The following is a 24765-nucleotide window of genomic DNA, read 5'->3' on the forward strand; positions in this document are numbered from 1 at the left end:
ACCTGCAGGACTATGGCCCTCTGAGGAACAAGTTTGCCCATCACTGACCTAAAACAAACCTATTGCTTGTATTTACAGTAAATGCACAATGTTTGTAATTATTTTGTCGTGTGTTTAGTTTTACTGTAAACTCCAACTAGATTGTCAATAAAGAGCTTATTTAAAGCGCGCTCAGGGAAAATGTATCACATGGTGCATTCATGGTCCATTTGGAGCCCAGGAACTTGCATACGTGAGAAGCCAAAATTGAACTCAAGAGTACATTTCGATCAATTGACGCGTTGCTTGGCTGCTCCATTTGACATTTTGTCATCTCCATTCGTCAAGTATCGTCAACATACACGCTGCCACAAAACGTGGCTTCCCCGTGAGCGTCCGCGGCAACCTGTGGCGAGACTTTGAAAGTGTGTGCGTGTCGGTCGGGAGTCTTCTGGGGCCAGGCTGCACCCAATGAGAGCTTGGCGCGGTGACGATGCAGCAGCGCGGTGCCGGTGCAGGACACGCCCCCAGCATGGATACAGGCTGCAGGGACAAGCGCTCCGAGACACTCTCACTATGCTGGAGAGCGTCTGGAGCAACCATGGGACGAGTTCACGCAGCCAACTTTAAAGAGTTGGCGCAGTAAACAAAGACTTTTCCCTTTTTTGTTTTCATCTCCTTCACTCGGGGGAGTTGCGCGCACTTTGGATCGTCACGCAGGATGTTATCACTGACGAGAGTGGGAAAGCCGGGTATGAAGAGCGTAAAGTCTCTCTGATGAAAAACCACCTCCTTCTATCCGCCACACAAAGGGAACCACGGAACAAGTTATCTCCCACCCCCCCACGCGCCCCACGCCATCGTTTTCTTTTTTGGATGTCATAGTGGGGGGGTTCTTTGAAAGACATCATGGATCACTTCGCAGCGGAGTGCCTCGTCTCGATGTCCAGCCGCGCGGTCGTGCACGCTCCGAGGGGCAGCAACCGGGAGATGAAGCCGGACAACCCGTCGCCTAACCCCATGAGAAACCCGGAGGACGCGAAAGAACCCGTGGTGAAGGACAACTCCTCCCTGTACGTGGTGGCGAGGATCCTGGCGGATTTTAACCAGCAGACACCCGGCGGCGTGCCGGGCGAGCAGCCGAAGAGCAGGGAGGAGAGCCAGGCCGGCCTGACGGAGGATGCGAACTGTGCCACACCTACCATCACCATCTCGGATCCGTCGCTCAAACAAAGGGGCAAAAGATCGAGAGGTCGCGACGAGCCCGAGTCGCCGCAGAAAAAGCACAAATGCCACTATTCAGGTTGCGAAAAAGTTTACGGCAAATCGTCGCACCTCAAGGCGCACTTACGGACGCACACAGGTCAGTTCATTGCGCATGTGCTCTTTATACTTGCGTCTTTTTGCTCATTGAACCTGCTTGTCGTTGTGTGTACGTGTTTCGCTTGCTTTCATTGTTCCCCTCAACTTGGGTGAACTTTCCTTTTTTTTTTTCTTTTTTTTCTTCCGTTGGCGAGGAGGGTGGGAGCCGAAAATAGTGCCACTCCCACTCGCAGCTCTCCCCGAAGCTGCAGCGCCAATGCAACGCACGGCACGACGCACACTTCCGGCTCTTGTTTTCGTCTTCTTGCTCTTTCATGTGCTCACGAATCGCCAACAACTTCATTTGCGTCTCCACGCGAAACGATGACAAGAGCGTGCTTTAAAAGTTCAGCGAGTACAACGCGTCCCCTGGTGACCTCCTCAAAGGAGATCCACATGTTTGCATTCCTGTGGATAAGCCACACGAGGAGGGGTGGTCAAGGATGTAGATGCGAGTCAAATCGAGGGGGTTGATAAGAGCCGTGTCTGCCCAAAGCCCTTTGTTGTGATGTGCCACGCCCCCGCTAGACAGCCTGCCAGCTGATCTGGCCAGCAACAGACTCAACGAGCTGAGCCCAGACCAGACCGAGGAGCCTCGCCTCCTCTCTGCAGCTCCTCCAAGCCCTCCCCTTTCCCTTCGCACACACGCATACGTACACACCCCTTTGCAGCCCACGTGACACACATGCACCACGTAATCGCCGCTGCTCGGATCTCACAAAAGTGATTGTGCTGAAAGGGAAGTCTCATTTTTATCTCAACCACCCCGCCTTGCTTTGTGATCAGATCATGCGCCCACTCTTTGTATGGCAATAAGGGGTGATCACTTATGCTGCTTGAAGGTGATAAACAGGCGAACACATAATGACCTAGTTATTTCCTGTAATGACTATTGTGCACTGTCATGTTTGCTTTTGAACTCGCGTCAACTCACTTGACAATAAGCAGCAGCTTGACAGTCGATTTAATTAGTCACAGTCATATATTCTTTATCCTCTGTGAAGAGTTCTCCATTTGTCTGTGTTTGGGCTTCGTCTTGTCAAAGTGAGACTGACGAGTATTTTTAATTTTTTTATTTTTTGCATCACACCAGATGTCTCCTTTCATGCATCAGATGATGTGATAGTTGCGGCAATGTCACGCTTGGCTGGGTTCTGTGCACAATTCTGGATCGTCTGTTAGGGCTTCGGGGATTTTTTTGTGTCTATATCTCAAATGTGCATCTCAGTTCCTTTTTGCAAACGCAACTCGGTATTGGCGCGCGTCTCATAATCTGTGAGAATAACGAACCTTTTCCGCTCATTCCATTGGACGGGCACAGAATGTGGGTCATCTGAGTTCAGCCGAGCTGCCTCAGCCAACCTTGCAGTGCTTTTCACACAGCCAGACTCTGGCTGTGCTTCCCTCCAGACCCGATGAGTCGAGCGAAGAGAGCGCGGATCGGCGAGTGGAGTCAGTTCCAGCCTGTAATTGCAGAGTGGGGGGGGGGGGGGGGACACTTTTATAGCCTCCCAACAAAGAGCGCCAAGTACCAGACGTTCCTACTCGTGTAAATGGCGTCATTGCGGTCTTTGTTTATGAGAGTTGGCAATGGAAGAGGAGCTGCCACCAGATCTGCTCTTTCGCTTGAAAAGCTGTCATTACGCTTTCAAAATTAACCAAGTAGCAATAACATTATAAGCAGCAAGATTTTGTTGTATTTTTGTTACACTTTTCGAAAGGTCGTGTCAACTTCAAAGCATTCACACATAGTTTGTGTTAAGCCATTTCCCGGCTACACAAACGACATTGTGGGTTCCTTTTCTCGATTGGGTTTATTGCCGTTTGTTAGTTTCTTGGATGACGCAAACGTACTTACCCGAGTGTCACGAAGGTTCGTCACGGCCTGTACACGAGCCAAAGAAGCACCTGTGACAGTTCCATGGAGATTGTAAAGCAGATAGAGGATAAGAACATTCGATGGAAATAAATATGTATCACGGTATAAATATGACAGCTCCAAAATTAATAAAAAATAAATAAATTGGGTAAATAAATAAAAAAGCATTTTCCCCGCTGAATGTGATCTATTTTTAAGTAAAATATAGAATATTTAGCACAAAATAAATGTTCATTATGTTAAGTTTAACTAAATGTTAACATTCATCTTCTGTTTTAATTATTCTTAGTAAATCACAGTGTCCCATCATTGGTGAGCTGGTATTAGAAAACACTCATGGGCTACTCATGTTGTCCTTTGGGCTAACTAGTACGCACTGGCATTTTGTTTGTGTTAGGTTAATCAGAGCAAAAAGGCATCTATGTTTGGAGCATCTGGTTTTGCTGTTTTTTTGGAAGAAAAAAAGTTAATTGGAGGCGATTGGTTTTAAAGAGGTGGCCTCGTTTACTTATCTGTGTAAGCAGGTCAATTATAATTTATCCTGCTAAGAAGTCACCTATATAAAAAAAAGAAGCTCATCACCCGTGACAGCCATGTTATTGAAACCTTGACTTCTTAAAATCATCAAACCGGTAATCGGCCCACGTCTAGTGACGGCTAATAAGATTGTGATTATTCCTACCCTGCACAATTGGAGTTTGTATTTGTTGACAGTGTAGCTTTTAGCATTAAATGACTATAAGGTGTTATGTTAGGACACGGTTTTCTCGTTTGAAATATTCCTCGATACAGACTAATGCACATTTGATTAGAACGATTATGCTAGCAATGAGATAAAAAAGCAAGTGGTTCTCAAACCCGTCAGCGATAGCAATAATCTTCACAATGTAAAAAAACAAAAAAAACATGAAAAAACCCTTCTAATTTCCGACTAAATCAATGGTGACCAAAGTACGGCCTGGGGGCCATTTCCGGTCCGCTGACCATTTTTTAGCAGCCCACTGCATATACAAAGAATTCAATTTAAATGTTAAAATTGTGTTACCAAGTATTGGTAATCAGGCCGATACCCGGCCTTATTTCAACGTATCAGTACTCGCGACGGCGGCCGCTTTTGTGGAACGAGAAATGAGAAGAATAGAAAATTCATGCATTTAAAAAAAACTGCTATATTGGAATAGATGGTTGTTGTGGGGTGATGGGGTGATGGGGTCCAAGGTTACCAGACAGCATTGGTCTGTATCAGGGGCGGGGCTCCCGTGCAACATATCCTGTAGCGTAACCAAGCAGACATGAAAGGTCATCTCAAGTTTATATTCAGCTTGTAAGACAATCTGAGCTTGAAGGCAAAACTCTTCCCAATGATGAAAACCGGCTTTCCCATGAGCCCCTCGTGTTGTTCTGTGGTTAGCGAGTACACGGCGTAACTGCGTGCACGCCTCATTACTGTGCTCTGGTTATGTCATACAGTCTTGCTATGTTCCAAAGGAGACGTGAACCCTGACACGCTCATTACAAGTCATGTCTTCATAAAACAACAGTCTGTGCCCCCCCTGCTAAGTGGCCTCACAAAAGACCGTCTTGACAGTGTATAGGACCTCTTCAAGGTCAATAATTCTTGAAGACAAAGCGCCTAATGGCATATTTTACAGCTGGTTTGAGGTTTTGTCTGGGCCTCTTTTGTGGTCTGCGAGGGGGTACCTCCGATACAGGGAGTTGATTGTAAAGCTTTTTTTTTTTTTTTTTGCCCGCCCTAAAAAAAATAAATAAGTGGCGGCACCTGGCAGTATAGATCCACTGTCATTTTACAAGCCCTCATTCATGCTTGCCCTCTTATTTCTGTACACGTGTGAAGCCGCGATTGGCGTTGGCCATTTTGTTTTAATTATCACAATTTCCACACAGGAAAAAAGGAGAAACAGAAAGAGATTATATGTACTTGCAGCTCTTCCAGCGGTTTAACATTTGGCTTGTGCCGCGACAAAGAGCGCACAGTATTATTCCGAAGTGGCGGGGATGAGGTAGCGGGGTGGAGATGGGGTTTCCCACGCACTTGCCTGAGTCTGGGACTCGTCCTAAATTAAAGTGTTAGACGGGCACAAGAGGTCAGTGTGTCTACCTGCCACATGGCAGGATTTGCACCCCCCTCCGCAGCTGACCGATATTTTTCGCCTGATGTTGTCGGGAGAAACTCAGCAGTTTCCCGTTTCCTGCAAACATGAGCTTTTAAGGTATGCTGGCCGCATAGTTTAAGAAAGGAGGGAGATTTTTTTTCTTGCATGTAACCAAATCTGACCGCAGATTCTTCAGTCTCGCGTCACATTCTAACCCAATACCCCTAAAAATATTCCATTGTCATTTTGTCCATTGCTTTGGCCCAGACAAACATTCGAACAATGAGTGGAATGACTTCCAACGTTGCACAAATTCTAATGACCAGCATGTGTTTGCTATATTCAAGCCACCTTTCCACAAAGTTGCAAGTTTCAGTTCGGATCACCGTTGTTGGACTAAGACGGGTAAATCCTGAGCAGGCTTGTATTTCCATGGGCGGGATGGGCAGCACTGCGTCATTGTTAGCAGCCTAGCGACAAGAGAAAACTCAAAACCTGGACAAAAAAATGCAATGGCAACTTTCAAAACGCGCCACAACCGACTGAACCAAATCTTACTGCATGCTGGAAAATAAAGCTTTCGTTCTTGCGAACGTGCGGAACTCCAGATGTGATGTGGGAATTAAAAGGAACAACTGTGGTCATAATGTGGATACTCTTTCACATAAAATGCTAATTTGTGGCCAAAAAGTAAGTCCTAATGTGCCCTTGAACGGTTTGGAACGTACGGGTAAGAAAATGTGCACTTTCGCTAAATGTAATACAGTACATTAAAGTTTCTAGAGAAGGTTTGTGGATGAGTGCAAGCGTATGTTCGAATTCTTATTTCGTGTGCACATTTGACCAACTTTGTAGCCACAAAGTAGTATTTTATGCTTAACTAATTCTGACCTACAAATTTAACAGTGCCATTTTGTGGTCACAAATTAGCATTTTGTGCACATGTTTTAGCTATATTGTGGCTCCATTTATTTTTTTTTGTCTGTGGCTCAGTAAGGAAGACTTTTTAGGTATATATTTCTATTTGTGCATCCATCTGTCTATCCCGTTTATATTTCTAAATGGTTGGAGCAGGTGGCAACCTCCCAACTTGATTAGTTCTCCATTGTGGTTAAATTGCTCGCTCTTGTTGGAATTCATTGGGTAGCTGTGGTTTTAAACTTGATCCATATGACGTGTGCTTAGAATGAAACGTATTATATTTTTTGTTTACATTTATTTTTTTAAATTTTTTTATCTAAAGCTACATTGAGCCATGAAGTCATTCCATCAATTCAAACACACCGAACATAATGTTTGCTGGACGTCTGTGCAGCTGGATGTTATGTGTCCAATGGAAACAAGGTATTAGTTAATCCAGTTGATCCCAGGGATGTAAATAACACCAAAGTGGAAGCCACTGTCGTGCCTGTTCTAATCATGCGGTGCTGTATTACTGCACCGTAAAGGACACACAAGGCCTGTGCCACATGCCACGTTCATATTCTAACCGACATACAGCATGCACACTTTAGAGCTAATTGGATATTTCTTGGCCAATGTTTGAGCATAAACCCGATTTAACCGCGATTACGCGGCCAAGCACGCACGATGGCCGCTCCCAACACAGAAAGGCTCCTGTCATTTTCCCTTCCTTGGCCATGCTGCTTTCAATTGCCCACAGGCTTGTGTATTCTTTAGGTACTGTAGCACTGGATTATTCTTATAAAAGCCGTTCTGTTCTTCCTACCAAGCGGCCCCTCCCTACAGCCTACGGGCTGCAAAAGAAAAATAGGTACTGGAGCGCGTTGGTGTTGCGGCGGTGAGGACTTTGCGAGGTGGTGTTCATTACCAGTGGCAGGAAGAAAGGGATTCAGACCTGTGGAACACTGCGCACTGTTCATAAACCAACAAACCACTTCTTGCACGCGAGCAGCGGCTCCGTCGCAAAAGAGACGGGGGAGAGCGGCCAGTGCGGCAGGGTGGGGGCGGGGCGGGCTGTGGTATACATTCACTGTCAATGCCCTCCATTGATGTAGGTCATTTACTGTATTCAGCTGCATCTGTGGCTAATCTGATTACCGTTTGAAGGGATGAGACCTCTCAGGCAGAGACCCCCCCCCCTGTTAGGCAATCAAGGGGTCCCATCTGGGAGGTCTGGGTTCTGACTCGGTCTGCGTTAAAGACGAAAACTTTGGAGTATTTAGTTTCTAGCAGGGCCGCATATACTCACTATGGTATGTAAGGCGTGTCCCCTTGTTGTGGTAAACCATGTGCGCTTGTCTGGCTCGTTGGGGCGTGGCCCTCTGCAAAAGGTGAGGAGAATTGAATTGAAGTGTCGATGAAGAAGGGCACATAATCGACCTGGTTCACGAGGAAGTCCTTAGTGTTTGTGCTATTGATCGGTGACCAGAGAAATGGTTGGAAGATGTTTTTGTTTGTACCGGTGACGACATCGCGGTCATCGCTAGGATAACGGTTCACATATCTGACGTTTCGGGCAGCAGCAGTGGGTTGCTAAAAGAAAAGCAGTATTTGTGTCAAGGAAGTGTGTTGAATACATCGTACTGAGAGACGAAGAACCTTTGCATCTTAGGGAGGAGCTAAGAGTCTTTGTTGCACGGAGGTGCTTTGAAAAACATGCAGACACAAAGCCGTCATCTCAATGCCAGCCCAGGAGTTGATGTCTCTTTTAGGTGCTTGCCCAGTTCCCATATTTGATTCAAAATCTTTTTTTCTTTTTTTTTTATATCATACATGCCATGGTCCCAAAAGCAAGCAGGACTTGACGGCAGTAGCAGTTGAGCCCTGGCAGAGCATCACAGGAGATGGAATCCAAAATCTTGTGAGGTCTATACATTCCAGACAGGCTGCAATTGACTGCAAAAGATTTGCAATCAAATATTAAAAAGTGAACGTTTTTCCTTAAAAAGTGAGAGGCACATATACAAACTGTTGTAATTCCTGCACCTGATTCGGGTCTAAATACTTTTAACGTTTGCAGTTAAAGCACGTCTTCATTTCATTTCAAATCCACTGTGCTGAGAAAGATACAAAATGTCCCCATAGCATTTGGACATGACTGTACCTGCCTTCCATTTTTCAGTTTAGGCGATAACTCTCGTTTTCAAAAACTTCCACTCTGAGATCTGCGTTTGGAGGCACCAGCATGCCGTTGTCGTGCCATCAACAAGCTCATCGACGCAGTCTGCTAAAATGGCGTTGGACAAACTCCCGCCACTTAAATACCATCAGGTAGAAGGCGAGCATTATCTCTGTCTGTATCTCGTCTTTATCGAGCCGTGCCGAGGCCTCTCGGGGTTTTTGTTCTCCTCGTGGGCTTCCTGCACAGTTGCGCGTCTCATGTCGGACTCCCATCAGCAAAAACGAGCTGGCTTTGTCCTGCGGGTCCCAACGTTTACGGCTAATGGGGCATCTCCCTGCCTGCGCCCGCCTCTGCGGACACACCGTAAACACATAATAATGGCTAAGGCTGTTTGCATGTCCTTAGTTAACCGGGATTGAAAAGATAAAGGAGACTGCAGGTTGTTTCAGCGTGCACTCAAGGCTGAAAGCGAGAGCCCACTCAAACTAATTGAGGCAAATTTGATGAGCTGGCCAATGCAGGCGAGCCATCCCTGCCGCTCCCTTAAGAGTTAAGGCGATGAAGTAATGCACGGCTAAGTGTACGCAGGAATCGCACGGTCAAAACGCAACCTCGCTCGCTGCGTGTCTCCAGACTGAATGTCAATATCCCCGTGCAGTGCGGCTTGAGGGAAGAGCGTTACGGTTAGTACGCGCAGCCTGCCTGATTGAAATGCATTACAGGAGCGCTCCTCCTGCTGGGAGCCAGGCTGCCGCTATTGTTCACAACCTGGCAGCTTTAAGGACCACAAGGACTGGCGGCCTATTCAATGGTCCCTCTCAATAACGACAAAAGATAATAGATCTCCGTGGTTTTTTAGAGTCCTCTCCCGAGGAGCTGGAGCTGAGTTTCCGTCACACGCACCTGACCCCGCCCTTTGTCGCTGGTGTTTCACACGCTGTTACAAGATCGATAGATACAAAGAATAAGGGTTGTTGGATACAGTAGACTATAGTGTATCAAGAACACACCAACCGAGACCAAGGCATTATGGAGACTAGAGAGTATCAAGACGGAGACCGGATCAAGACTTTTAGAGGTCGAGACCAAGGCAGTATATATCAAAGAAAAATCACAAAACAGCAGAATAAAATGACAAATATATTAAATAGTACTCGCTGGTCTCGAACGGTCTTGATCCAAAATCCAGAGTCCGCCTCTGACCGAGACCGAAGTCAAGACTGAGTAAAAATGGCTTTGATTCCGAGACGAGACCGCGACCCTTGACGAGTGGTCTCGAGACCAAGACCGATCTCGCTACAGAAGACAACCGTGGTGCATTGTTGGGTCTGATGTTTAATTTAGGGATTTTTTCTGTGTACCAGTCGCAGTCCGTGTACGACACTTTAAGAATCTTCCCAAATAGGCACAGTAAAGTTCATTTTGGTCTGCTGTGCTATTCTTCTGATGAGTGTTCTGGATGTTCTGTTGGTTTCCATTGCAGGGTGTGTTGGGGAGATGGCAATGTTGCGCCTACTTTGTAAATAGTGTGATATCCCGGCCGCCAGACAGCACAGAACTTTCCAACTCAACTAAACCAAGGAGATTAACACATCATGGCACAAAAATGACTTGCATCTTTTCTTCCTATTCTACTTTAACCTTCAGAAGATTCAGTTCTGCGTTGGTGAATACTAAGTGTCTAGCTCCGCCCTGTACAATTAACATAGTACTGACTGCAACCACACGTGCTTAAAAGTGTACCGGAATGGGTTGCATACTGGACCTCACAGTCTTTTCACCTCACAGTACCAAATGAACTGACGGTCCCAAGGTACAAAAAGTCAACGGAACAAAAGCAGTCATTTGGACCTGGCTACCCCAATGACAATCCCTGAGAGGTGGTAATTCCAGGTCCAGGAAATAAAAACCCTACGTGGCTTTCGCCATAGGCGCGCTTCTACTCAACTGGCAGGTTAACGAGCTGCCAGCTCGCAGAAGCATCTGTGGCTAAAGCCAAACCGTGGCAGGGGTTTTACTTTCTGGACCTGGCTTAAAGCTGTTGTTTTTATGTTAAAGCAAAAAGCCCACATTTGGCTTGATCATCATCTCAGCGAGGCACAAATTGTGAGCTGCTAGGGTTTTTCGTGCGATCCAGACTACAGTCCCATAGGTGGTTGTCTGCTGGCAAAGAGGCGGGCTTCGGGTTGTTTTAGAGGTCATCGTCTGCTGTAAACATAACAGCCGTTTTTTCAGAAGTGTGCCAAGACCGACCGCTGGAACGAGTCTCTCATTTGTCACCATGCTGGCTGACCACGAAAGAGCTGAGGCCAAGTGACTGCTAGTCTAATGGGCATCGAACTAACCAATATAGCTTCCCCATCCTTCAGATGTTTGTATGTTAATGGTTTCGTCTGCACCTTGTGTCTTTGTCGGACATTTTCAGAGAGATATTTCAAGTTGATTTTTTTTACACATTTTCCTCACTCTACAAATACGTTTGCTCCCGCGTGGCGGTGTCACATGTTGCTTTCATGCCCAAGGACACACCAGGAATGTTATCTGCTCCTATTTGATATGCCGGAGCGTTTTTGTTGGAGCAGGTGACCGCGCCGAGTTGTCGCGCTGCCCGCTCGCGTCGAAGAAGTGATGAGATCTCGCCTGCGCTGGGAGCAGGCCGGATTTTCACGGCTCTGGTTCAACCCCTTTCGGCGATGATCCCCATGCCTGAGGCGTGAATGAACTAAGGATGTGGGGGGACGGTCCGAGATAAGCTGTTTATTTACTGACCCAGTGGCCTCGGAGTGAATGCTTATATAACTGCAGTACCTGTGACATAATCACGTTGCATGGAGCTCTCGTGCCCCCCTCCTCCAAATGCCAGTGCTTGGTAGAGGTACAGTTGGCGTCACATGATGTAACTCTTTTTAAGGTCAAATGGGTCACTGTGTTCGTTAGGCAATTCTTCCCTCAGCACTAACCCTCCCCCGCTCTTTCGAACTGACACTTTCTGAGAAAGACCAACCACGCCCTGGATGTGGCAATCAGCCAAGGATGGGGCAGCCAATCTCTGTGTGTGTGTGTGTGGGGGGGGGGGGGGGTGTGTGTCTCTGGTGTGTGCCAGTAAGAGAAGTTGGCCTCTATCTCTATCACGGATTCAAATGTATGTGTTTTCACAGACCCAAAGGTGACTTGTCTTCTGTGTCTGTTCAGTTGTTTTTCCTCGATTAAAAATCCAATTAAAGGTCGTTGAAGTCGATTTTTTTTTTTTTGCGGATCGTGTTAGCAATGTACTGCTGACAGTTTTGAATAAATATGTCAAAAAGTGTCTTTTGAGAAAAATGCACTGGGGGCAGAGCTTTCTCGAAATGTGTCGACATATATAGACAAATGACGAGAGAGAAAATAGCTACGCGTTGTTTTTTGTTTTTTTGTTTTACACCGACTGCTTAATCAGCAGTTTTTTCATTTATTAGGGCTGAGGCATTTAGTGGAAGGGGTGCTGTTATTTTGTGAGTTTTAAAAGAATGTTATTACATCATTGGTTTGGTAATTCCTTTCTCAATAAATACCCGGCGACTAATAGAGGAAGTAGGGCGTGTGAAGATACCAAATACACTTTTGGTTCTCTTTTTGGAACACCTGAACAGGATCTTTGCTCTTTTAAACGGATGATATCCAAAACCGCCCTAAAATTCTTGCGTTTTGTGCATAGATGGCCTGAGAGTATCGGAACGAGTGAATTGGTCTTGTCGCATTCCTTACAGACAAGACGCTGACTAATGGCTGCGTTTGCACCCGCTCGTTGCCTTATTTCCACGAAGGATCAAAGTAGCTGTTTCCTTAATCTTGCAAGTATTCCTGGAAGTTCCTCTGGTGAAAATCCCACATTATGATTTGGGCCATCGCATTCTTTTTAAGAGGCTAAGTCTGTCGTTAAATTGATCTCGAAAGCCGGTTGGTGTGAAGGTGAAAAAGGGTCAACGTGTGCCCATCAATTGTTTTGGGTCGCCGTTGGATATCTGATGCTTCCACCGTCGTTGCATCGCGGCTGTAAATGACTCGGGGACATCTCAGCCTGGCTCTCTGGTGACTGGTTAAATATTAACGCCGTTGGATCGGTTACACTGGTTACCGAGCGAGCCTTAAGCAGCCTGTAGAGCTCAGCTCCACTTTTTTAGCCACTCACTCTTTTTTTTTTTGGCAGTGCCAGGTGGCCGCGCCGGCTGTTCCTCTTGCTAATAAGGTATGAAATCAGACCATCATGATGCTCATCAATGAGACCAGAGCCACGGAAAGTAACACTCGCGAGTATGTTTCCGGCAGGTTCGGATTATTTACAGCTTTGAATTCTGTCCAGAAGAGACGCACTTTTACGTTGGCCGCGATGAACATCTGAATGGGAATTCAGTCGTAAATTAACGTAGAGCCATTTGAGCCCGCGGGAGCCGAAGTGGGAAGGACCGAGTGGGTTTGCCTACAGCTGAGGTGAGGCGTCAAAAGAGGCAGGAACACACAAGAGGGCTGTCTAGACTTGCTCTTTCTGTCTGCACGCTTTGCTGCCGTGTGGCGGGGGCGGCATACGAGGCAACGGGCGTACCGACGTCGTGCTTCTTGAGACACGCCGGCATCAGGTAGCGTACGAGGAGAAGCAACTCTTTCCATTGTGGCCTTGAGGGAAACCGCAGAACAAAGAAAGCATTTGGCAGCCTCGCTCTCATGCGCTCATTTGTCACGGCACCTTTAAACATGCAAGCGTGTTCGCTTCTTTTTCATCACACACACACAGCGGGTGAATAAAGGTCACGCAAAAAAAAAAAAAAAAATCATAAAACTGTGCTCTCTGTGGTACCGAGAGGGAAATATGACTTTATTGTCAAGCAAAAAACATGGTCAGGCTGCATTCAAGGCTCCATATACACAATGTTTCCCACATTATATAGAATGGAAGGAAACCACAAGATATATGGTACCATCTGGCTTTGAGTAGATTTGTGTCAAAGCCCACTTTTATTGCCCAACGAAGGGAGGGGTGGGTGTAATTTTCCCATGCACTGACCCACAGATAGTTACACGCTGGAAAATGGGCGGGGCGACCATTGTGAATGCATCTGGAGAATTCAACGGCGTCGTGGTAACGGCACTTTTAAAGGCACTACACAGCTTTTTTTTGTTTGTTTTTGTTCCTCGAAGGTGCCTGATACTCAAATATTTAACCCTTCGAAACACTGGAAATAAGATAATTCTGTAATCCAAATCTATGAATATCACAAAACCAATATTTGTCTAATAGCACGACAAGAAACGTAAAATAATTCAATCAAAGACACCATACTACAAAGAGACGCCGATCATGAAATGTATTGTCTGCAGATGGTGACGGGTGTGTTTTACTCGACGAATTTGGCTTGCGCTGACCAAGCAGTCAGAGAACAGAATGCTTCCTGTAACTATGGTGAATTGGAAATCTGATTGGCAAAATAGTTTAAAGACACAATAAAATAAATTCATTGGTTTGTTTCTAGATGAATTCTAAAGGTTAGAAGTTAACTGCTTGAATCGTCCCGCATTTTTGTGTTCCTGATTTGTATTTATTTTTGCCGTGGCGTAGCTACTTTAGTGCCTTTGCGTCAACGGATTTGGATATGTTTATTGATAGCCCAGTTTTAAGTGGCTAACGTTCGCTTATGCTCGGCTCAGACATATTGATAACTTTAAATGGGAGGAAAGAATTGGTTGGTTCTCAGGCAGGTGTCAGTACTGGCTCAGAATTCGATTCGGACGGTGATGGTTTTGAGGCCTCATTTTATAAACCGGATAATTGTTATAATCATTTAATTCTGGTAGAGTTGTTAACAAAATGATTGTCTTTGGTGTATCACATTTGAAAGACAAATGGATGGTTTTTTATTTCCACTTTGCCAGGACTTTCAAGTTACATGGCCAGAACTACTGATTTTTAAGGCCCTGGGCAGATTATAGATTGACATGGCAACACAGACACCGAAATCTGATTGGACGAAATCTGCATCTGCTGACAGTGGAAGCAGTGCAACCAAGAGAAACGCTATGAAATGATGACAATAGACTGCTGAGAAGAAATTAATCCAATTTCATGGAACAAAATTCAAAATTTAGGTTGTAAATGTAGGTCAGTGCTTCTGATAGTGTTTAGGCAGCCAACTGCTGGTGCAGATGATATTTTATCTTTGACATTCTAACATGGAGAGGCTGCTCCACCTAATAGCAGTTTCAAAAAAGCAACCCCCCCCAAAAAAATTTGCATACCTTTGATGCTTCCTCAACTGAGCTGTTGTCAACTTCCGGTCCTGCTTATGCGATGTTGGGCCATAAGCGTCTCGATATGCGTCACTGTGGTTTGCTATAAGGAGAACCGACATGTTATGAGCGCAAATATGAACGTAGGACATGAAATTGGATGACGTCATTTTGTCCACCACATGGCCACAGTCCCGCCGCTTTGATGCGGAATTGATTCCAATTCCTTTTTGGATGAAAGCAGACGAACACATTTTAATCACCACTTCTGTTTCACAACCTTATTTTTTTTTAAACTTATTTATTCATTATATCGTCTTTGATTTGTACGTTTATTTAATGATTGATTGAACTAAGCTTTGTAGTGAGTGGATGCGTCTTGATGAAAGGTTGATCAGTAAATACTTGGATCATCTTGAACGTACACCCCAAAGTTGACGACATTTTTTTTGGGGGGGGGGGAACTTCCAATAAACAAATACACACAAACAGCAGTTGTTTTATTTCATATTTATATAGCAACTGTGATAAAATGTGTATAAACAAAGGTGCCTCAAAACAGTGTTGCCCAATTTAGTCTAGTGGGTATGACTGGTGTGTGCTCATTTTTTATTGGCTTAGAGGGCATTTGACATTTTAGCCAAGTCTGCCTAGCGACAAGTGGCTGCAATTGTGACCACAAAAAGGAACATAAGGCATTCTGTGGGTTTTGTTGTTGTGTCTACTAGATGGGTGGCAATTATATCTGCTTACCTTTTGGTTTTGACGAGATGGCAGGTTTTTTTTTCTGCATGATATTGTTTCAACACAGTGTAGTCTGGTGGCTGGTATTTGGTTCCTCGCTTGAAAGTGGCGCTGCTGCCAAGTGATGGGTGGAAAAACTGTCTGTGGGGGTAGTCATGATGTAAATTAGGGCAAATGTGCAGAATGATTATTTACACTTAAAAAAGAAAAAAAAATGTAAAATGAAATATTAAACGTTATAATTTGTTTATTCTAGCACTCCTGAGCTACTGAGAGATGAATGACCCAATTGAAGATAAAGATAGCGACCTACTGTCACGTACGTTGTGTTAGGTGGTTATGTAAAATATTTATGAATGAAGAAAGCTATCTGGTTATTTACTCGAGTCTGTGTTTCCAAAGGGGTCACCCTTGTAGAGTGACGTCACATTGTAGTCCGTCGGTGAAATACTTTTTTTTTTTCTCGACTTCGCAAGTGGGATTTCCCAGTTCATGTGGGCGCTCCCGTACACACTTCCTGGTTTGAGGTCGGAAAAGTCTGACTTAACAGTAACAATAGTGAAAAAGGTGCTTCAAGTAGTTTTTTGGCCACTCCTAGTTTACTATCAAACTACGCATAAAACAGTCGTCGTGTATCAAAAAACAAAAAAAAAAAACCCCCCCAAAAAACACCCAGTGTTGTCTTCCGCTAATGCTAATATACAAAGGAAAACGTCACTGACATGCTAACAATTAGCATCTACCTAGCGGTTTTAGAAACAGATATTTGAACACAAAGACGGAGCAACATATTAGATGGAAAATATCACCATACTCACATGCTTATATTGTTTAACATCTGTGTTGAAAAATGAATATCATTACGACTTCTTGAGTTAATGGGATATATGCCACGGAGGAGGCGGGACTTCCGACTTCTTGGTTTTCACACGTCAACTTTGTTTCCGTTTCCTGTTTGCCACGCGAGGGCCGCATCCCAGTTCTTGCGCTTCCGCCTTTGTGCCCCTCGGTTGCGCGCTCCCGTCGACGGGTACGAGTGTGTCGGGTGTCTGTCTTAAGTTGTCCGAAGCATTTCAGAGAGTTCAGATGCCGAAAACGACGCTGATGTGTGAAACCCGGAAGTCCGTGACACTGGCATCTACCCCATAGTGACTCAATAATGTGAACTGAATACAGTGCAAAGAGCGTGTGTCTTCTTCATTTGTTTTTATGACTGCCCTGCACTATAGTGCCCCCGTGAGCGCACCAGAAGTAGCAGCAGAATGGAGCATAATGCACAAACGGATTAATTCTTTTACATTGTATTTATTTATGTTTTTCTAAAGAACAATATGATAGTGTTATTTTACTTCTTAACAACATACTAATTTTAGCAGTTTTTTTGGGAGGAAGCTGGAACGGCTTGTGCTAACAGCTAACCGTTAACTGCTAGCTAGCTATCACTAGCTGCTAGATTCACTTGTCAAATCACCCACTAATAACGCCTTATTTTTGTTTTGTCCAGGGGAGCGTCCTTTCCCTTGTACCTGGCCCGACTGCAGTAAAAAGTTCGCCCGCTCCGACGAGCTGGCCCGCCACTACCGCACCCACACGGGAGAAAAGAAGTTCGGCTGCCCGCTTTGCGACAAGCGTTTCATGCGAAGCGACCACCTGATGAAGCACGCCCGGCGCCACTCGGATTTCCAGCCCGGCATGCTCAAGAGGCCCCACAGCGCCGGAGTGGGCGTGGTCGGCGGCGGGATGGCGGGCCACGCCGCGCGTCCAGGCTCGCTCAGCGATTACAGCCGCTCGGACGCCTCCAGCCCCACCCTCAGCCCCACCCTCAGCCCCGCCCTCAGCCCCGCCCTCAGCCCCGCCAGCTCGCCTTAAACTGAACTTCGCACTTTCCGCCTCCGGCGCGGCGTGTGCTCTTGTCATGATAACACTTGTGTTGTTGCACACTTGTCAGCGGCGACCCCCCCTTCTTTGCTAATCCCGCGCTTGCTGTGGTTGTACCATACTGTACAGAACTGCTTATTGTAGTGCAATGACACGTGTGATCCTATAAGAAGGTAATGCCTTTTCCAGATGGCAATATTTACATTCTCGACCATATGTCTCGACTTTTCTTCTAATCGTTTGCGTGCAACAACTCAACACGACTAGAAGAAGGACGACAGACGCCCTGATGAGTCTTATCAAAATGTTTGTCTTTCATTGTTCTTTTTTGTTGTCGTTTGTGTTGAGAAAGGGCGCACACATACTCTTTAAACCGTTGGCTCAAAAGTAACCCAAATTGGGTGAAACAGCTGACCCAGCACTGGGTCCAAAAGGGACCGAGCCAATGCTGAGTTATTTATATCCAGCACATTGGGTTGAGGAATTGTTGGGTCACGATTAAAAAAAAAGAAAAAAAAAGACCCATGCTAATGAGTTAAAGCTACCAGGTTATCAGGATAACTGGAGAACAATACCAATGTATTTCTAAGAATGTTACATTCATCTTCAGTACACAAAACTCAAAATGTTCTCCAACCCAATATGCTCAGTCAAAAACAATGAACCCAACCTTGGGTAAAAGTAACCCAATCTGCTCAAAACCACAGCGAGTTCGGTTCGGAAAACAACCCAGCATTTTTTTTAGTGTGCGCACGCGCTAAAAAAACAACACACCTCAGGATTATAGACCGTTTCTTTTGACACCACAATACTTCACACAAATTGCACAATAAACTCATCACTTTACTCCGAAGTTCAACCACGGGTTGGATTTCTCGCCCTGCTCAGGGATGGCCTTGCTAGCTTGAACGAATGGAGAGAAACAGTCAGTCCACACAAATACACAGTATGTCTAATATGTCAAATATATACACGTACATGTATGTGTGTACACATGTACATGTGTTACATATATACATGTTATATGTATATATATATATATATATATATATATATACATATATATATATATATATATATACATATATATGCATTCAGCCTTACACAACACGCTATTGCATGCTTTCTTTTCCGTCAGCTTCACTTCCTTCTTAAAAGCAAAAAATTATTTTACGCCTCTTTTGAAACAAAAATAATGCATCACAGCTGAACCAGAAGCCCCCGCCCGACATAGGAGTTCTATCCGTCTTTGCCTTTTTACACGGACCCCTGCGAAGGGAGATATTGCCACAACCGTGTACGTTTTGACATGCCGACTGCATCCCACAATCAGATAATTAAATGTTGAGACGTCAGTGCCCGTGTGTCTGGTTTAAAATATTTGTCCGACAGCCAAAATAGCTGTTACGGCTCTGATACCACCTACGGGAAATTGGAGTGTCAGAGCCGTTCATAAAGAACAGCGGTGTAGAGAAATGTCGGTTTTTAAAGACGTTACCCCGTTCTCGCAGCATTCATTCTCCCAATGGACATTTATTGCGGCAAACACCCAGAATTGGGTTATAAAGATAGGTTTTAAAGCAGCTGTTTAAATAAAATTGGACACAAAGGGATGGCAGGGGGGGGGGAATAAACAACCAAAGACTAGAATAAGTGAGGCTGATTTGAGGCCTGCAAAACATCTCACAAGAAGCGCCATGAGGGCTAGCACGTCACCCGTCTGGCTCTACCTGTCCCGTCAAGACGTCAAGCTGTCAACTTTAAAGGAACTTGGGGGGTTAAAACGCAGTGCGGCGTGTTGGCGGAGCTATCTGCGACGTTCAGACGAGAGAAGGCGCCTCCTGATAAAACGAGAGGTTTATCACGACTTGAGCAGAGAAGGAGACACCCTCGCTTCCTGCTTATGTAAACGACCCAACCTGGTGGGAGCGACAGCACTTCCTCGTGTTTCCCAGTTCAGCCGAGGCACATACGGTCTTAGGGTGAAATTTAAAGATGGACCTAAAATGCACAAAAGTCCAACTCTACAATTTTCAGTACACCAATTTTGCTGTTCACTTTTTAAGTTAAGCTCGCCGAACCCGACTTGGACTGGATCATCCCAAAAAAAAAAAAAAAAAAAGACAGTTGGCGACTCAACCTTTCGCAATGAGAGATCTGATCAATGGATGCCCTGTTACGGTAAACGGCTTTTAAAGCTGCACATACAGTATATTGTATTTGATCACTTTTATTGAAACAAAAGATTTAACAGTTAAGAAGTGATTTGATACAAAGAGAGGTCTTGTATCAGAATAAAATGAAAATCTGGCACAGTGCATTCATCACTCGCACATTTAAACGTACATACATATATGTATATATATATGTTTTTTTTCCACACATACATACGCATATACTGTATGTATGAATATGTACATAGGCACGTATATATATGTACATATAGGCTATTATACATATGTGGACGTATATACGTATGTATATGTGTGTACTGTAAATATCTACATATATACAGTACAACGTATGTACGCATATATGTATAAATGTACGTATATACATATATGTCTGTGTAGCGTACGCGGTTTCATCCACAGGTAGATATGAAGTCAACTTTTTTTTGACAATATGTTCTATGCAGCTCTTCTAGTCTAAATGTGGTATTTTGGTTAGTAGTGCATTAGAGAAATATGAGAAGCAGCAAAATCTACCTGTTTTTATCCATTTTGGGGCGGCCATTTTGCCACTGGCTTTCGCGTGAAAATGACATCACGGTTGCTCAGGTTTCGGGTAACAACCAATCACAGCTCAGCTTCAGAAAACAGATGAGCTATGATTGGTCGTTGCCTGAACCGGAGCAACTGTGATGTCATCGTCATCAGTCGACAGCAAGTGGCAAAATGGCCGCCCCCCGGAGATGGATAAAAACTGCTGGATTTTACTGCATTATTCCTATTCCACAAATGTAATATTAATCAGAATGTCATGTTTAAACTAGTGAGGTCACATTTAATATATTAAGAAATCTTAGGTTGGCTTCCCCTTTTAAGTATTGTTGTAAAACACAATACTGTATAGGAACACTTTTTGTACTGTATTTGTCTGGTTAGGGCTCGAGTCACCTTCATCACAAGCAAGCACAGGCACAAATCACACACTATTAAACAGCTGCTTTCTAACTCCTCCGAGCAAAAAGAACGCCACGATAAGTCGGGCAAAAAAACAACAAAAATCACCTCCATCCAAACTGGTACAGTCCGCATCCTCCATGTCGCTTTGATGCCATCGCATCCATCCCGACTGTTGCCATGGCGAGTGGCGTGTACTCGCTTCCACCCTCTCCCCCGGCGCATGTTAACAACTCCGGCAGGTGTACGTCCATGAATGGCGGGCCTTGTCCCCCGGCTCACCCCCGCCCTGGCAGCCATCTTTTTAAAGAAGCGGCTCTTGTCACATCCCCCTCAAGACAAAACGTCCCTTAGATCCAACGCAGCCAATTCCCTTCACTTTTAGGAAGAGAAACCACTTGGGGGAAAAAAAACATCTTTTCAATTCTCTTAATTGCTGTTGAGCAGCATTTTGTGCAGGTTTGCATGCTTTGGTAATCCATAAACTGCACAATTACCTCAGGTTCCATGGGATGTATACAGTGTGGGTGTAACGGCATTATTTGTTCTCACTGCTGGTCAGTGTTGGTTGGTGAACGCCCCCCCCCCCTTCCACTTCTCAAGGCCCACCTGCCTCTTATGTCTTCACAACATCCTGCCTGAGTCATAATTTGGGCTCTGTGAGGCTGAAACGAAACACCAATAAATAAAAAATGTGTACTTAACTCATTCACTGCCATTGACGGCTATAGACGTCAAAAATTAATTTGAACTATTTCTATTAGTTTAAATTTTTTTCCCACTTTTGTTAAGAATATAAAAACCTAGAAAAAAAATTATTGTACATTTTGAACAGATATAACATTTGTAATTAATCATGATTTAACTATTGAAGTTATGCGATTAATTACAATTAAAATTTTTAATCGCCTGACGCGATAAAAAAAAAAAGATTATTAAAAATTAGGGCCGTCAATTTTTTATTGTAAATTGCATGACTTCACTCGTTAACTCATGAATAATCACAAATTTTATATCTGTTCTAAATGTACAATATTTTTTCCCCCTAGGTATTCATACTCTTGTTAACAAAAGTGAAGAAAAAAAAAGTTAAACTAATAGAAATAGTTCAAATTAATTTTTGGTATCTATAGCCGTCAATGGCAGTGAATGAGTTAATACATGACGTGAAAGAGGAAAGATCCCTATTCATCGTTCCATCCTATCCATCCATGCGCTCACTGTACCAAAACTACTTGAACAATTCAACACAAAAGGCCATTGAACAGCAGTTTGTACATTTTTACTGTCTTTTTTTTTTAAATTTTTTTATATATATATATAATTTTTGGGCAGGGGGGTTGTTTTTTGTTTGCTAATGTTTCCATCATCTTCAGGTCATTTATGGTTGAATTGTTTTGTTCAAAGAAAAAAAAAAAAACAGCCATCCATTCACTGTTGATGTCAGGGTGACGGGCGCTTGCTCGCTCCCTCTCCCATGTTGGCTTGTCCTCCCAAATTCCTCCACCACCTTCCAGAAACGGAATGTTCAGCTGGTGGGCGACAGTTAGTAAATGAAACTTCCTGACCTCTATGTATATCCATTTCATTTTTTTTTTCTTTACATTTGTTTTCTTTCAAATTAGAGGAGATGAGTGTTACACACGTGGACAAAATTCTTGGTACCCCTCTCGGCTTATTGATTGTGGTTCCAACAGAATTATAAAAAAAATTAAAAATTATTTAAGTCATGAAACGGGCCTGGAAGAAAAACTTTTAATCTAGCAGCAACATGGTGTGTTACACGGACCAGACTTTCCACAGCGCTTTTTATTTTTTGACCACGTGTGTAGCAGCAGTTTAATTTATATTATTGCTTTCTTTTGGTGGTATATAAAAAGTGCGTATACTTTTCAGGATCATACCTCTTAAAAAAAAAAAGAAAAAGTTTGCTTTCCAAACCTACGTTGTAGCTTCTGCTCGACAAGTAGCACAAATAAACAGATTATTTGTTTCTGCTTGATGCTTTTTATTCTGTAAATAAATGACTGGTTGTGTTTTATATATATATGTAAAAAAAAAAAAAGAAAAAAAAGAAAAAAGACAACATGTCAGGGTCCTTCACATGCTTTTGATTCCAAGTTGCAAAATGAGCCACACGTACACACACACACACATGCTGTCTGTGCTGGTTCAAACTCGCGGGATGATGTCAGCGATGAAAAACGACTATGATTATCTTTATGAACGGACTTTAACCTACAAGGTTCCTAATAGCGTTGTACTGCTTAATAGTTGACTGCCTATTGTAAAAAAAAAAAGAAAGAAAAAAAATGCATTCAATTGAATTGACTGATGAGCTAAGCATATTTAAAGCTACCACGTGGAATATTCTGGACTGATGTCAAAGTACAGGGTTGACGGATGCAACTGTGTGCCAAAACATACACGTTCAAGGGTAAATAGCTACTATCAGACATTGTACAGTTTTTTTTTCAAGTGCTTTTGTGTCATGTACAGGATTTAATGAAGCAAATGTGCATATTCGATATACTAGGTGAAATATTTTCTGCTTTTAAACCATTTGGTTGTGTAGCTTCCTTTCTTTTTTTTTTTTGTTATTTAATGTGATTTTTAGTTTCTGTATGTTATACAAGCCATGTACAGTGGACCCCCGCTAGTTGTGGGGGACAGGGACCAGGCTGGCCTGCGAAAAGTGAACATTGACATATAATTGACGGCTATTGAAAATATCTACGGCGCCGTACTGCGCGTAAGCCGAGGTCACTTTTGGTCAACTGATCATTTGAATGCAAATCGACGAAGCCCGACCATTCCAAAGGATTGAAAGTTGTGCTTTTACGTGTTGCTGCTTACCGCGTCGTTGTCGTTTTTTTTTTCTTCTTCTTTTGGGGTTGCGTGACAACAAATGTGTCTCGACATCATAAGTCGTGCGCAAGGTACGTTCCGCGTGGTTTCCCAGGTGTAATCGCCTCCTCGTACTTTCCCTTAGGGGCCCTGTGTGGAGCCAATTAAAATGAACAACATTCAAGAGTCAAGGACATACACAGCATGTCTTCCCGCTAACAAATTCCATTTTGTGTTTTGTTTTTTTGATATCTTTAAGACGAGTTAGTGAGGGGCTTCGTTCGTGGGACGACGTGATTCTTGGGCGTGGTGTAGTTGTTACCAAAGGCTATGAAGGGAAATATGAATGTTGCAGTAATTTGGTTCGGCCCGAGGCCGGGCTTGAGAATGGACCTTCTTTGATTCTGAAATCTTGAACAGGGCATACAAAAAGGTATGTGCGCCGCAATTGCTGGTTGTATTTTCTTTGGTTGGATGTTGCACCCCTTTTTTTGAGGAGGAGTTTAGTGCAGGTGAGGAGGCAGCATAGGTGTGCTTGATTTGCCTCTCCCCTGTTTGTCCTCAGTGCAATGTCGCTCTCTTGATACCTCGTGTGCGTTTCTCCTCTGTCCATCACCATCAGTTGCCTGTTGTAGTGACTCCAAGGTGCCGCGCCCCTCCCATCCCTCTCTGGGCCGGCATCACTCTAAAGTAATGTGTAAATAACTCTCTCCACTCAGCTATGGCCAGTACATTCTGCTATGACCTCACAGTTAACCTTCAGGTGTCATTGTTTTTTTTTTTTTTTTTGGGAGTTTTTCCTTCTCAGCAAACCAAAATCACTACACTCAACAAGTATTACCGTTGTACAGTAACTGGGATTCCAACCACATGTAATGTAATGTGCTGGTCTTAGCTGCTCTGCTGTACCTTTCTATGGCATTATTTTTTACATGTTAGACGATATATTGTGACCATGTCCTATGCAAATATGAAAAATAACAAGATTGTTGAATAATGTATGTTGTCATAACTCGTATGCATGGAATAGTGAAGTTTACATTTGGAAATAAATTCATAAAATATGCAGCTCCAACTCGTTTCGACTTGTTTGTTTGTTTCCCACCCAAGCGTCAAGTGTTAAGTGGCGTTAAGTATGCTAAAAACATAATGGTTGGTCTACGGTCTGTCAGGAAGTCAAAATAACAACAATGTATGTGTTGTTATAATGGCAGCAGGGTTATTATGGCTATGGAATTGTCATCAAAGTTTATTTTTATTTCGTTTTTAGTTGTTCTTTTATTTAGTTCGTTTTGATTAGTTATTTAAAAAAAATAATAGAAAGTTTTATTATTATTTTTTTAAACACCATGGTAAAAAAATAAAAAAAGCAACACACTTCTTACCTAGCGTTGTGTTTCAGCTGTGTTAAGAAATATGAAAAAGCAGGAGAGGCGAGCCAAAAGTCAAACACGCAAAATTGTCGCGCCGTCATCTGAAACTGCTTTTCTATTG

At 43.8% G+C, this 24765-nt stretch overlaps 1 protein-coding gene and 1 long non-coding RNA gene across 2 annotated transcripts; one reads left to right on the top strand and one right to left on the bottom strand.

Moving 5' to 3' along the window:
- The first annotated feature begins 445 nt into the window (after window positions 1–445).
- On the top strand, window positions 446–24346 carry klf13 (Kruppel like factor 13). The gene is made up of 2 exons (XM_086073664.1): window positions 446–1342; window positions 16926–24346. The coding sequence occupies exons 1-2, from the start codon at window positions 889–891 to the stop codon at window positions 17288–17290; spliced, it is 819 nt and encodes a 272-aa protein (XP_085929790.1). The 5' UTR covers window positions 446–888; the 3' UTR covers window positions 17291–24346.
- Window positions 7515–15801, bottom strand: LOC147175351 (uncharacterized). The gene is made up of 3 exons (XR_015094598.1): window positions 15431–15801; window positions 14687–14780; window positions 7515–7619 (listed from the first exon to the last, which is right to left on the bottom strand). It is a non-coding gene; the product is annotated as an uncharacterized LOC147175351 (long non-coding RNA).
- Window positions 24347–24765: the final 419 nt, after the last annotated feature.

The sequence above is a fragment of the Leptonotus elevatus genome, chromosome 4 (genome assembly GCF_054856555.1).
Source record: "Leptonotus elevatus isolate MCC_2025b chromosome 4, RoL_Lele_1.0, whole genome shotgun sequence".
Classification (NCBI taxonomy): domain Eukaryota; kingdom Metazoa; phylum Chordata; class Actinopteri; order Syngnathiformes; family Syngnathidae; genus Leptonotus; species Leptonotus elevatus.

What these genes read in the sequence shown, in the direction of transcription:
- klf13 (XM_086073664.1), top strand. Translation starts at nt 889, where the DNA reads ATGGATCACTTCGCAGCGGAGTGCCTCGTCTCGATGTCCAGCCGCGCG. An exon ending in GCACTTACGGACGCACACAG is followed by an intron (nt 1,343 to 16,925) that starts GTCAGTTCATTG and finishes TGTTTTGTCCAG; the next exon opens with GGGAGCGTCCTTTCCCTTGT.